This window comes from Chinchilla lanigera, unplaced genomic scaffold (assembly GCF_000276665.1).
Source record: "Chinchilla lanigera isolate Chin_1 unplaced genomic scaffold, ChiLan1.0 scaffold00044, whole genome shotgun sequence".
NCBI classification, from domain to species: Eukaryota; Metazoa; Chordata; class Mammalia; order Rodentia; family Chinchillidae; genus Chinchilla; species Chinchilla lanigera.
This window is the reverse complement of record NW_004955445.1, coordinates 1226280-1241761: the sequence shown is the minus strand read 5'-3', so window position 1 is coordinate 1241761 and position 15482 is coordinate 1226280. Positions and strand designations below refer to the sequence as shown.

The window sequence follows — 15482 nt, the reverse complement described above, 5'->3', positions numbered from 1 at the left end:
AAGAATCTCAGCAAAGAACTATTACTGTATTTATAAAAGGTCATCAGATGAAAATTCTAAAATTAAATCAATATCAGAAATTTAAAAATTCATTGAATGGACTTCACAGAAGAAAATCTGCTTCAGGGGCTGGGGATTTAGCTCAGCAGCACAGCGCCTGCCTTGCAAACGCAACGTCGTGAGTTCGATTCCTGGTACTGGAAAAAAAACAAACAAAAAAAAGAAAACCTGCTTCTTTTTTTAACAGCCAATGTTGACTACAACAAATGCTAAAAGATCTGTAAACTGAAGTGGAAAATACAGTTTGGTAACTTTTATCTTCAAAAAGAACAAAGTATACTGGAAATGATAAACAGAAAAAAATTACTTTCCTTTTACTTTTTAAAAAATATTTAGGACAGAGTCAGTTATGCTAATGCATGCCTATAATCCCAGCTACTCAGAAGATCAAGGCAGGTGGATCACAAATTCCTGGCCAGGCTGGGAAATTTTGTGAGATCCTGTCTCAAAATAGAATAAGAAGCTCCACATTAGACTGCTTGCCTTGTGCACACACAAGTATGAGGCCCTGGGTTCAATCTTCAGAATCATAAATAAATAAATAAATAAATGGAAGGAAGGAAGGAAAAATACATTTCATATACATGTGTATGATGGTTTAAAGCAAAAATTACAACTTTGCACAATGGGATTTATAACAGAGGATACATACATACTGTATATTGAAAACTATGACATAAAGTGGGAGGAAGGCAATAAATGGAACTATGTAATTGTTAATTTCAACTGATATAATGTTAACTCTGTCTCCATAACTATACTTGGAGGTCCTTTATTTTTTATTTTTTGGAGGTCCTTTAGACATCTGGATCATATCATATAATGCTGGGCACACAGCAAACAATAAATATTTCTTTCTGTAGAAATCAGACTCCTGAGTCTTTGATTAGCAGGATTTATAAGAGTCCAGTAATGTCAGAAAAAACAGAAAATCTAGCCTTCCCAAAACAAAGTGAGAGGCAGTATCTACCTTACAACCATGCAAAGCAACACTCAAAATATGACTTCTAAACCAACCAATGATACTAATTAATTCACTCCTATTTGCAAAAACGAGGTAGCTAATTTCATGAGAGGAAAAAATAGGTCCAAAACTATCATATAACTGCTAAAATAAAATTAACGAATTGTAATGTTTGCTATAATGTATCAGAAGTCTTCAATCATCCCAACAATGAACACAGTAGAATTAAATTTTGGTAACTCATAGTAAGCATATAAGAAAGAACAGAGAGAGAGAAAAGAAAAAGACGTGTAAGATTTATCTGACATTGTAAGAAATCTGAGCTACAGAGGTTTTGGTTTTAAGAAACAGAATTATAATCTTAGTCCTATGCACAGTAAAGAAGCAGGTTGTCTAACTGCTACTTCCCTGGGAGAGTCCTGCACTAATAGGCTGTCAGAGGCCAGTCACAGCCCAAAAGAAATGGCCTCCCTTATGTCACCAGCTGCTTTCTCACTCTCAGCCTGCAGCACTGACCCTGGCCAGCAGTGTTGCAAATGCACAGCTGGTCACTCACCTCACAGAGGTCACTCGCCTCACAGAGGTCACTCAGAGACTTTGGGCCAGGACATCGACATCTGCGACAGGTGGAAGATACACTGTAGGTCAGTGAACCACACAAGAAAGTTATTGCTCCTCTTAATTCTCAATTAACATAGAAAGCTTTCTTTTTGTGCTAATGTGTCTCAACATTTTCTGAAATAGTTTTAAATAAAAGAAATTAGCTGATACTGGTATAAAGAAAAATACAAGTGTTACACTGACAATGTAAAAATAAGAGAAGTGGCTCTTACATGACTGATTTCTGAAAAATCTGGATAAGTACAATCCAAGGAAAATATTCTTAATAACATTACATTCATATGCAAAAATAGTACCTCTTATTCCAAGTACTGAAATTCAATTTTTTTTATGTAAGGAAATATTTTCTCTTGTGTAGATCAATATCTGTAGACCAGAGATGGCAAACCTTTTAGAGTTTTCAATGATACAAACAGTCCATTGCAGCACCCATGCCATAGGTTCACCACCACTGTCCTAGACGCTTTCAAAATTAGAAGATCCCACTTGAGTCTAAATTAATGAGATCATCACTGAAATTATCACTGTTTACTTTTGAATGGTATACCACTTTTTAAACTACTCCTAAAAGCACCAGGGTTGACTAATGTACATACAGGAAAGATTTGCACCACTTTTCCTCAAAGTGAATGAAAATAGTATTAGCTTCCATGTCAATTGTGAAGGAATTCTGACTAGCTACTGTGATTCATCTTTCCCATGACATTTTGATTTTTTTTTATTAAGTCTTTAAAGACAAACCAAATCAATCAACAGTTGATGTATTACGTCCTAACAGACCAGGATTTCTCAGCCTCAGCACTACTGACATCCCAGGCGAGATCAATTTTTGCTGTTGGGACCGTCCTGGGACTATGTCGAGCAGCATCCCTGACCTCTACCCACTACATGCGTGGAACAGCCCTGCTCCACCTCAAGAGAATCAAAACTATCTCTAGACATTGACAGATGTACAGGAGAAGGTGGGCTAGTAACATAACCCTCAACTGAGAAACACCTTAAAGAGTACCCTTCCAAGCCATGAGTCTCCAGCTCTTTCCAACATATTAGTCACTTCCCAACAAAGGGGCTTGGCATGGGTTCATCCCTCTGCCTGGAACTTGCCCTCAGAGATGTTCTCTCAAACATTTTTCTTTTCTTCCTTTCAACCTTTGCTCATTCATCATCTCTGGGGGCTGGGGATTTAGCTCAGCGGCAAAGCGCCTGCCTGGCAAGTGCAAGGTCGTGAGTTCAATTCCTGGTACCGGAAGAAAAACAAAAACAAAAAAACAAACAAACAAAAAATCATCATCTCTGGGAGGTCTTCCCTGAATATCTTATTTTGAAATTATAAGTCCTCTTTCTATACCCCCATTATCCTGATCTACCTTTCAACTTTTCGAGAGAACTCATCACCTTCTAACACATGCACAAACATCTTCCTATATTTACTGTCAATCAGCTGTGTCCATGCTCCCCTCCCTCTCCCATCAGGGAAAGAATTTTGCTTAACTCATTGATATGCCCGCTTGTGGCAGGCACTCAATAAAAGTTGCTGAATGAAGGAATGAATGGCAAAAATATGCCAAGCCAGTTTGCTGTGTCTCCTGACAATGGAAGTTAGCCCATAAAATGATTCCTGTTTTCAAAAGTCTTTTCTAGAATTTGTATCTCTGGCCACCGCCAAGATGATATGTTGTCTGGCAACTGTTAACAGGAACAAGGGGCTGAGGTCTACAAGATGGTATTACAAGCAGTCGATTATTCTGGGACCTGACAAGTCCAGACCACACATAAACATCAAAAATCTTAGGAATTCAAGTCAGGAATGAAATACAAAGTAGTGTATAAATAATTTCCTTGTTGAAATTGTTTTCATTGTATTTTTTACATTTGGGAGAAAGAAAGTTACCAACTTTATTCATGAAAGCTTAATATAGTGTTGAAAAGCAAAGTTTTCTGAAAAAAATCACTTGTAGTAATAACTTCACACTTTCTTAGCCCAATTTCTTTCTTTTTTTTTTTTTTTTTTGTGGTACCATGGATGAAACTCACGACCTTGCGCTTTCCAGGCAGGCGCTTATGCCACTGAGCTATATCCCCAGCCCCTCTTAGCCCAATTTAAAATATAAAATAAAACAATACTGATCATGTTTTGACTTCACTTGGCATTGATGCTAACTGCCACATATTAGGTTCACGGGCAAGTTTACATAGGAAATCACTGACTCTATCAAAAAGGATCCATAATCAAAACTAGCACAGTTAGGAAAGGGTTTGGAAAAAGTGCAAGAGGGATACAGAGGTGTGTGGCCCTTTCCAGCATGCCATATGCTTAGCACCCTACATGCCATGGGGGCACACACACAGGCTGCCCAATTTGCCTGAACTGTACCCAATGTCCCTGAGTCAGCAGCTGTGGCTGCTACCTGCCTGGGGTTGGGGACAAGTTTAAAACTGCTCTTTAATAGCTACAACAGAGATATGTTACCTCTGCCATCCAATCCAAACCAGAGTGGTTCTGAGCTCACACAACCAAATTAGAACTGGTCCCTCTTCAGTGAGGCCCTGCCCACCGTGCAAAGAATAAGATAAGTCTGATGTTAGGTGAATGTGTTTCAGTTTCAAAATGTAGTAGATATAATCTAATAAAAAGAGTATGGTGACACACACCCGAATTCCCAGCATTCTGGTAGGCTGAGACAGGAGAATCAAAAATTTGAGCCCAGTCTAGCTAACTTAGTGACTTACCTCTGTCTCAAAAAGGGGGAGGAAGGTGGGAGACGTAGCTCAGTGCAAAAGCCCTGGGTTCAATCCCCAGTCAGGATGACGGGGGAATTTACAGATTACTCTGTAGCACTAAAAGAATCAACAAACCAGTATGAATGCAAACTTATGTTAAACATCATCTTCCCTCTGAAGTGAACCTCAATAATAAACCAAAATTCAACACAATCCTGGGGATCTAGAGGTGAATAGACATGGTCCCCAGACTTCAAAAGCTCCCAAGGGAACAAAGGTGATATAGAGGTAACACACACCGCTATGATGGCAGCAGCCATGGGACACACGTATGAAACAGGAAACTTACTCCACTGGGAAGAGGATAGGAGAGAGAGAGATGGGAGGGGTAGGGGAAGAGCAGGGGAGTTAGGGAGGGAAGGAGACTACAACAGAAGCTATCCGTGAACTGGACCTTGAAGATCAAGTAAGAATCTGTCACATGGAAAAAGAGAAGGTGGGAAAGGGAAAATACCATCACAGATGGACACACAAGCACAGCAGAGACAAGTACACTGTCAGCCACCTTCAAGCAGTTCAGGAATGCCAGAGATTTCACAGAAGCCACCAAGCCCTGACTGAGCAGCCACACTATAATTGGTTTTAAGTGGAAAGGTGGGAAAAAAATAAACACAATAAAACATACCCATTGAGATCCCTTTATTGGCTCAGATATGAACAGAGCTGAAGCTGGAGGCAGAATGTTATGGCACGTCTATCCCAGCAAGCATTTTCATTAAGAATCCGTTCTCCAGGCATTCCCAATATTTACGATGCTCCATTCAACATGTCATCCTATCACTATACGTCTGTGTGAGATATGACACCCTGGGCCAGACCAATTATCCACATGATCCACTATTCTGTCTCTGACACAGTACTAGGGGACATTGGATGGGGAACATGATAGACATGGTCAACTCTGCCTATGTCCAAATCAAAATGCTAAAAGAATGACTAGTGGTAGCTAAAAAGCAGATTAGCCTTACTTGAAAAACTACTTTTTTACAAAAGAAAAATGAACAAATACAGAACTTCTGTAAATAATTACTTTTACAGTGTTTACTAGCCATTTAGAGTTCACTGTTCTTTGAAGAACTCTTTGTAAAACCTTAAATAATTTTTGGGGAACCTGAGTATGTCCTTCCTATACTGTTATTTAAAGTGGTTTTGTTCTTGATAACAGGCTTACAAGTACTAATGCAAATTCTTAACTTGGGACTATTTCTGCTAGCTAGAGTAGACAAACATGACCCATCTAAAAGGTAAATAACACTTGAATCTTCACTAGCTCTTGTTGGGCAACTAGCCCCCACACACCGCAGGTCCTTGTTGACTTAACTAAATTTCAACGGCAAGTTGCACAGGCAAACTTCCTCTATATAAGTGTCATTCTCTAACAAGACTCACACTGATTTATAAGCTCTCATATGAGCAGATCCATCCAATGCGTAATGTTTTATATTACAAATCTTTGAGGGCTACTGATGTTTATTACTAGCACTACTCAATGGGCTGGATGAAAAGACCAACTTAATTCATGAGCAGCCCTCCTTTCCACACCATGCATACATGGAAATTGTTCTTTGATTTGTGGCTTTAATCACGGCTTCCCAAACTTGCCATTATTTATGACTCTGACTTTTACACTGATGGTCAATGGGAAACATTTACTCGGGTTACCTGATAGGCAAGAACTTTGCACCTCAAAGCAGTTCATATGCTCCACTGTGATATTACACACCTCAATTTTCCTGCCAACTCACCCAGTTAGGGGACAGAAAAGGAGAAGGTGAGGGTGCTAGTTGACACAGTACTGATGAATGGAACAATATTACTCTTAAATGCAGTGAGTTCTCTAGTCAGACTTGAGGCAGATTCAAACAGAAAAAAATAAATAAATAAGGTACAGAAGAAACCCAACAGCTTTTGGAGTGAGTGAGTGGGAGGGGGGGTCTCTTTTCCTACTTTTCAAAGTATTTGAAATAATCAGGTAATGCTGACCAAATAAAGTCACTTCTCTACTGATCACCTTGGCCAAACGGCTAGGAGGATCACCTTCCTCCCAGAAAGAAACAAACTCTTCCAGGACACTCTGAGTTCCTTCACAGCTTACATGGCCCAAAACCCAGGGTCATCTGCCTCTTCTGCTCTCCACCATCTTTCCCCTTCTGACTCCAGTCCCTCAAGCCATACTTATGCTCTCCCCTTCGCCTTGATTTTAAAAATTACTTCTTTTGTTAAAAGTCAAAGTATAACATACAGGCAGAAAAGTGTACAAAAGAGTAAGCCAGATAATGAATGTTCACAAAGTGAACACACCTGTGTAGTCGGCACTCACTGCAAGCAGAGAATTTCATGGGCATCTCCAAAACTAAGGGTCCCTCTTCACTCTTCACCTCACCTACAGTAACCACTCTCCTGCCTCCTAATTGCCTGGAGTAGCTTTGCTGGTCTCATACTTTGTATAGACAGAATCATGCAGTATGTACCTTTCTGAGTCTGCTCTTGCACATCTGTGAAATTCATCTATACTATTCAGTAGAACTGTAGACCATTCATTCTTACAGCCACATAGCTTTCCCTTGTCTGAACATACCACAATTTATAATTCAAGGTACTCATGATGGATATTTGAGTAGGTTCCAGTTTCTGACTCTTAAGAATAACAGAAATATGGATAGGTCTTTCTGAGGACATATGTTCCCAATTTGTTAGTCCTATAACTAAGGGTAGAACTGTTGGATTGTTCAGTGAAAAAATTTTTTTAGTTTCCAGAGTAAATACAAAGAGTACCTATGTGTTCTGGAATCTTCCATACATAAAGAAATGTTCCTGCCCCCCATCCACTGCCTTCCTCAAATGGTACGCTATCTCCTGCTACATTGTGAGGCCCCAAAGTCATAACCAGTAGGGCATGTAATCCCAGGGGCTGAGGTAAGAGGATTACCATGAGTTTGAAGCCAGCCTGGCTACAAGAGTTCAAGATCAGCCTGAACTACATAGTGAGACCCTGTCTCAAAAATAAAAATACATAAATAAACAAAGTAGTACTCATTCCCCAAAGTGCCCAATGCCCAGCCACTGCCTGGAATATAGTGGGTGTTCAATAAATGACCACTAAATAACTGGACTCCATCCAGTCTACTACCTCAAACTTCCAGTGCCTTCCCAAGACTTCCAATGGGGATTATGCTCCTTGGCTGTGCTAATAATTCCACTGAGGTCACTGAAGATCTCCCAAATGCCAAACTCCAGTCTGTCTTTAGTCCTTCGCTTACCTGATCCCTCTAGGGTAAGTGACATAAATAATCACCTCCAACAAAAACCTAGCTTTAAAGGCCTCTAGGTTTCTCTACAGCTAGCTACGAGAAGCTTCTGATGCCCAGAGATCACACCTTTTATCTCCTCATACTCCAACACTGAGGCTCTCAGGCCCTCCCATGGCTCCAAATACTACCCACCACTAAGGACTCTCAGGTCTAATCCCCAATCCTAACAGTGCTCTAGAACTAGGCCTCTGAGGGGCTTTTCAAGGGCCAGACAGCACCGCAGGGATCCCCTGTAAGCTTTCAAAAGTAACTGTCTTAGACAGAAACATGAATTCTACCTATTCTACCCCATCACCCAAAACATGCTTCCCATATACTGCCTGATGCCATTCACTACACTAGATAGCGATCCAAGATAGACACATCTCATTCTAATGGACAAGGAAGACATCTGGCCATGCAGATGTCAAATGCTGCCACAGGCCAACAGAGATTCGGGAAACAAAGAACAGACACCTAACACAGTCTGGGTAGAAGGGAACAGGGGTATCTAAGGAAAGCTTCCAACAGAACCTGTCTCTGAATGTCTTTCTCACCATCAGAAAGAGCTATTAACTCATTCCCTGCCCTCATGCCTATCTCCTTTACGGGAACTCTACTCCCCTTGCCAGATCTCAGAACACACTGGCCATCCATCCCTAACTTGTTTCTACCCCAGTCCATCATTTCTGAAAAGCACAACTCAGCTCTAGTCACTTCCTTGGTTAAAATTCTCCAGTGACTAGCCCCAACTCCTTAAATAAAAGACGAATACTTCAGGGCTGGGGACGTAGCCCAGTGGTAAAGCCCTTGCCTAGCACGTGTAAAGCTTTGAGTTTGACACCCAACACTGCAAAAAAAAAAAACAGAACACTTCACCTTGAGATGGACTTAAGGGCTACGCATGGTATGGCTCCCCTCACCACTCCAGCCTTCACAGTCTATCATTCACTGCACTCCAGACACACAAGCCTTCCCTCTACTCCTTGAGGAGGAAGAGCTACATCCAGTCACTACCTCTGGCTCTTCATGTGAAAATCCCATCTTTACTCAAATCCCAAGTCAAGAGCACCTTTTAGAGATCCAAAGAAGCCTGCCCTGGCCACTCAATGCACGCAGCACCTGCATCTCTCCAGTCACACTGTGCGGGTACTATCGCAGTCGCCTGCTATTCGTCTTTCATAGCACCTAATGTAACCCGTCTTTCATAGCACCTAATTATCTCCTTCATTCAGGTTTACCTGTTTAATGTCCTTCTCTGCTGCTGGACTCAAGGCTCCATGAAAGGAGAAACCACATTTGTTTTTATTCACTTTGTCTACAATATCTCATGTAATGCCTGAGACTTAATAGGTCCTTAAACAAAACAGACCTAGCAATGAATGCATGCACGAATGTCTGAAGGGATGATGAGTCCTCCAAAAACTACTAGCTAACATAAATTCTACAGCCAGAGTCCCTCATTTAAATTTCACCCCTGCCACTCGCTAGCTGTGTTATTTTGGGCAAGTTACTTAGCCTTTCTATGCCCCTTGTGAACCTCGATCAGCCATAAAATGGGGTTAAAAATACATGCCCCCATAGGGTTTTCATACTTAAGTTAAAAAACTAGACACACTCAGAACAGAGCTTTGTCACATCATTAGTCCTAAAGAAATGGCAGCTTTTATACCACTGCCCGTCTCCTTCCTAAGAGGTAAATTCAAGCAAAAGCTTTAGGGATTTGCTGCCTCCTGGTTAGACCTAATCCCCACCAACTGGTGGGACAGATTCTTCACTGATGGCTCCCGATTGTACCTCCCACTCTTCCCCTACCCCTCTCCCATACACCCCTCATTCCCAAGTCTCCCAATTCTCAACAGGCTCCAGGCAAAGCAGTCATCTTGAAACTCCTACCTCTGAGCATACTTTGCCTAGAATGCCCATCACTTTCTTTGATCTGACCTAACTTCAGTGTCACATCCCCTCATTCTTTTGACAGACTGAATCACTGTCTTCCTTTTTTTTTTTTTTTTTTTTTGGTCTTTTTGAGACAGCATCTCACTATGCAGTTCAGGTTGGTCTTGAACTCACTTTGTAGCCCAGGCTGGCCTCAAACTCACAAAGATCCTCCAGCCTCAGCCTCCCAAGTGCTGGGATTACAGGCCTGCACCACCACGCCCGGCTTCACTGTCTTCCTGATGCCCCAGTTCCCCAGCTCACTGTCTTGCCTGGTCCCCGTACCCCCTGCCTCTGCAACATGTTTGCCAGCTGGTGCTCCTCTGTGCTGGAAGAAGCTCAGAAGCCGGCACCTCCCACAGACTGGGCATCTTGGAGAAGTGGGACAGAATTCTGTTACGTGGGTGAATGACTTACCCGAATGTGGAAGCCAACCACACACCCTCACCTCTTTTTTCCCCTACAAGGATTAAGAAACAACTGGCATTTTGAAGGTCAAAACCACATTCATTAGCTAGGTTCTGCTGCAAAATTCCTATTTAAAGGGTTTTTTTTCTTTTAATTTTATGAAACAATCTTATGATGAAAAAAGCCATTTATAACTCTTTTCTGAACAGAGACAATCTCAGGAAATTTCTGACATTCATCCATTGACCTCAGAGGAAATGGAAAATACAGGTCAACCAAATAAAACGCATCAGGACGGAAGGACAGCAAAGCTTGTTCTGCTTCCACCGCTCTGACACTGGCTGCGTGTCCTTCTCCTCCCACTAAAAGAATATTTTATCCTCAACCACAGGAAAGATAAGACATCAAGTATGTGCAACTTGTCAAGGATTATTCAACAAAATAGGGGTGGTCTCCACACAAGGTTAAGCTCTACTCACTAAAGCTAAGGCAAAGACACCCTATGCAATAGGCTCATTCAAAGACAGTGGTTCATGGACACATATAACAGCTCTAATGGAATGAGTTAGAGCAGGGGTTGGTAAACCACCATATGTAGGCCAAATTCAACCCAATGCCTGTGTCTGTAAATAAAGTTTTACTAGGACAAAACCATGCCCATTCGTTTATGTGTAGTTTACAGCTGCTTGTGGGCTGCAACTGTAGAACTGAAAGAACCCATCTGAACAGTTTAATAGAGTTTTGTTCTATTTCTTAAGAATTAGAGTACTAGTTCCTATTTGTATTCAAAGTATTTCACTTGAGAAGATTTGTATAAACTGCATTGATAACCTTTGATTTAAGTTTATGTTATTCACAGAAAAAGTTCAATGGCTTTGTTTAGGGCTCAAATTAACATAGTTTCTCTGCCTTCAGGCACATAGATGGTTGCAGTCCTTGAAAAGAACATTTTTTACAAACATGGAACAAAGTGGGCAGCTGAAATGGAATGTTTATTGCTCTGAAAGATGTCTTCTATCTATATTTCACTTCTATTTATCTTTCTCTCTATATCTCACTTTCTATCTATATTTCGTTTAGGTAATCTTATTTTCACTAAATGTCAATATCATTTGTTGGTACCTCACTTTTCTCATAAACAGAAGTATGCTCTCTTCGAAGTTCTTTCAGAGATACTTCTTAAAAACTAAGCATTTGAAAAGAAACACTGTCCCCCAAATAGTAATGTACTTTATGAGTCAGTCTTTTGAAGCATAATAATGCACCTTACAAATAACTTTGTATGACTTGAGAATTGAAATCCAGAATTCCAACTCTCTTGTAGAAGTTTGATCATATATGACCCTTTCATTTCACTTTTTAAAAGCTTCTACTACAGAAATTTTCAAACATATGCAAAAAATAGAGAATAGTCTCCAGTAATCAGCCTCCAGAAGTATCAACATTCTGCTATTTTTTTCCACTGATTCCTCTTTCAGACCTTTTGTTAGTTTATTCTTTGTTGCAGTATTTGAAAGCAGACCTCATGCATCAAATCATTTCATTTATGAATGTTTGTGTTAGTCTTTTTCCTTTGAAAAAAGGAACACCATTATTACATTTAGCAAAATTAATAATTCTTATCTAATACTCAGTCCCAGTACAATGTTCCCTAACTGTCCCAATAATGTCTTTTTAGAGTTGATTTGTTCAACTAAAGACCCAGATATGATCTCATATTGTATTTTGTGGATAGGTCTCATTGGTCTTATTATATCTGCAGTAGATTCCTCTCACTTTCTGTTCACCCATCACTAGAATACATTTAAATTCTAATTAGTCAAGCAAACCTTACCAACAGTAATGTTTCTCTAGCTTCCATCTGTTGTAAGTAAACCCAGGCACTCACAGACCTTGCGACCCTTAGGCAGACTCTGAGCTCCACTTTCCATATACAATTCTGTATGAAAGCCAAAATGCCAAGCTACCCCCCATACTTTCTGCTCTCAAGAGAAGGAATTTAGATCGGTTTAGCAGGCCAATTCTTTAAAATTAAATCTTTTATGTGCTGTGATGGCCTGAAGACTCTGAATGATTTAAAAAAACAAGGTGCTCATTTGTTACAGCTTCTTTCTGAAATTAGCCAAACTTAATCAAGAATCACAAAGTAAATCAGACAAGCGTAGGAATCCATTTTCGTTAACAGTAACCATATTAACTGAGCACCTAGATCATGCAGGACATTGAATAATAAAAAGAATGACCTGTGTCCCTGCCCAAAGGGACTTGCAGTCTAAATCAAGAAGCACTGCATGATTTAGACAAAAATGTGCAAGGAGACAACAGACAGTACTACTCAAACTGACATCCATGTCCCAAACACTATGCTAAGAATATTTGTAGCCAACTATTGTGGTACACATCTGCAGTCCCAGCTACTCAGAAGGCTGAAGCAGGGGCCAGAGTGGTGGTGGTAGGGATATAAGTTCTGGAGTTTGAGAGGCAACACAGCCTAGGCAACACAGTAACACCTCATCTCAAAAATAAACAGAACACAACAGAACAGAACAGAAGGGTGGGGCACACACCTATCACTCCAGCACTCTATAATCCCAGCACTCCTGATGCTGAGGCAGAAGGATCACCGGGAGTTCGAGGCCAGCCTGGGCTGCATACCATCCAAGGCCAATCTGAACTACACAGTAAGACTCTGTCTCAAAACACTACCCCACAAAAAGTTTTTTTTTAAAAAAAGAGTACCTGTGAAGTTGATCTTCATGGTGGAATAAAAAGAACCAGAGTCAGAAGCAACAAAATTTGTCAGTTGTACCATTTATGAATTGTGCCACACTAGGTAAGTTATTTAACCTGGTTCTCAGTTTTATCATTTGAACCTACCTCACAGAGTAGCCGTTGTTGATACTGAACCAGAAAATTTTACATGAAGATGCAGCAATGATGACGATGAAGGTAAAATATTGAATATAACACACACTAATAATGCCAGATAGTCAACTAAAATGCTTTGTGTACTATCCCATCTAACTCTAACACCAATTCTATGATGCAGCTCCTAGTCTTACGCCATTTTCCAAAGATACTGACAAAATGGGTAAGTGATCCACCCAAGCTAATATAACTACAGATACAGGAGACAGCACTTCAGTTCTTGATGTCAATCATGGTGTGGATAATGCCTCCAAACACCTCCACAGTGAAGTGTAACATAAGACCTGAGGCACCATAAATTGGAGGGGAGAGGGGTGTGCTCTTCTTATGGCTCCTAGATCAACTATACTGTAAGGCGGCAAGGTGCAGCAACCCATAGCACCCATTCCTGCCCAAACCAGAAGCTCCAGAAGGTTCCCAGAGCTGTCTTTATTAGGAAAAGTCTTCAGCCATCTGCAAGGGCACTTAAGGCTTTTTAATTACAAGTCTCATATGCTCACATACTATTTGTTCAAATAGGTCAAAGTAAAATTGTAATTTTTTTCTCTGTAAAATCTCCTACTTCCTTTTCATACACACAAATAAATAAGCCTAAAGAAAGCTAGCTGCCACCAAAGATCTCCCATTCCCTGTGGCCACCAGGCCATGAGAAGGCCAATCAAGCCAAGTAGAAAGGGCACCTGTAGTCACACAGATCTCCAGGACTGGTGCCACAGTGGAAAGATGCCCCTTTGGACCATTTACCTTCCCAAAGTCCTGGCTGAGACCACAGGAGGCAGGAGCGCCACTCAGTCAATCCACAGAATGGTAAGAAAAAATAAAAAGCTCTTGCTTTGAAGCCACTGAGTTGGGGTTGTGCAGATAACCGAAACAGCTAGAAATAGCTTTTCCAGCTAGGCCAAGTATCAAATCTATAAACGAGGCACCTTGACTGCAGCTCAACTTAACACATAACGGAAACAGTTCATTGCTTCAATTTAACGATGTGCACTGGCTGGAACATTTTGCTCCACAACTGGGTCTACACTGTACCTGGCTTCAGAATGTTAAACACCTGTCAGTAAGGATCATATTAATAATAATGGTGTCTATCTACTGAGTGTTCATGATGCCCAAGGTTCATCTTATAGCCTTTATTCATTAATGTAATTATCACAAAGTTCCTTGAAGTGTGCTGTTATGCCCATTTTACACACGAGGTCACTGAGGCGTAGAATGATTACTAGTAAACAGTGACACAAGATTTCACACCCTGGTCATCTAAATCCAGAACCAGGACACTTAACCACTGCCTTCTCTTGCCCCTCTCTTAAAAGAGATAATGTAAAAGGTTTAACAGTACCTTGTCCATGGTAAGATTTCAGTGAACACTAACTCTTGCCATTAGGAAACTTGCAGATGGGGAAGAAAAGATGAGAGGAAGTACCACACTTGACTGGGACGCAGGAAGCCCCAAATAACTGCTAGCTATTTTGGTAGTACATGTAGGCCTTCTTCACCAACAAAAAAACCCTAGGTTTGGTAATTTTCTGTGACACCTCTGGTCTCCCCATGACCTGCAGGCCCCCTGCGTGGGGTGACTGTTTCTAATTCATCTTTTTAAGTCCAGAACCTCACACTGGCCCGGGACAAGTAGGTGCTCATTGCTGAACAGAAAGGAACTGCTTCATTCACCACAAATAGGCACTGGCACTCCCAGGATGACATCTCCCCTAGCTACCTGTAAAACGACTCCAAGGAAAGGGGAAGAATCCCACCCAAGAAACGAGGGGGCCAGTGGGCTCATGGGATAGGAGACTGAGCTGGCTTTGGGAAGTCCAAGCAGTCTGGGGCCAGCCACACGGAGAAGCGGACCTCTCAAGCGGCCCTGCACCCGCCAAAGTCCTAGGGAGGTGGGCGAGCCCCGAGGCTGGGAGCCGCCCTCCTCGGAGGTGGGCCACGCCTCCTCTCGCTGGAGAGCGCCCGACCCAGGACTCGGGAAGGAGAAAGTGACAGGAAGTCAAAGTTTCCCAAGAGCAACCGAAGTCCTAACTCCCAAGGGAGAGCTCCGCAGCTCGGCGCGCAGTGAGGAAGGACCACCACCAGCCAGAGCAGGCAGGGGGTCCGGCCGTCGGGGTTCTACCTCGAGGGCACGCCCCGTGGCTCCCCTTCGCGCACCCCCAATTCTGTGAGAGGGGCCGGGGAGGGGCGGGGTCGCCCCAACTGTTACTTACAGTCGTCTAAGTCATCCTGCAAGTCCACAAAGTACAGAGGAATCTCTGGAAACCAAAAGACACACAAGAGTTATGGGGGGTCTGCGGCGGGCTGAGGTCCCCGGCTTCCCCAGCGTCCCGGGAAGGAGGAAGGGGAGGGGGGCCGCCTGCTGCCCCCACAGCCTAGCCCCACTCACCCGCCATCTTGGGATGGGCTTGGAGGCAGGGGGCGGGCCTTTGGGGGGCGTGGCTTTCTGGGCGGGGCGGGGAGCTCCTGGCCCCGCCCCTGGCGCCAGCCCC

At 42.1% G+C, this 15482-nt stretch overlaps 1 protein-coding gene across 6 annotated transcripts in view; it reads right to left on the bottom strand.

The window, feature by feature from the left end:
- LOC102028027 (serine/threonine-protein phosphatase 4 regulatory subunit 1-like) overlaps positions 1 to 15476 on the bottom strand; it is an 82374-nt gene extending 66898 nt beyond the window's left edge. For all 6 annotated transcript variants that reach the window (XR_262291.2, XM_005392243.2, XM_013518341.1 and 3 more), the window contains exons 1-2: positions 15380 to 15476; positions 15204 to 15248 (exon numbers count right to left, since the gene is read on the bottom strand). Coding sequence is in view for 5 of the 6 variants with exons in the window: in XM_005392243.2 (XP_005392300.1) it covers positions 15204 to 15248; positions 15380 to 15386 (52 nt within the window). In the remaining variant the exon portion in view is untranslated. The remainder of the gene's footprint in view (positions 1 to 15203; positions 15249 to 15379) is intronic.
- Positions 15477 to 15482: the final 6 nt, after the last annotated feature.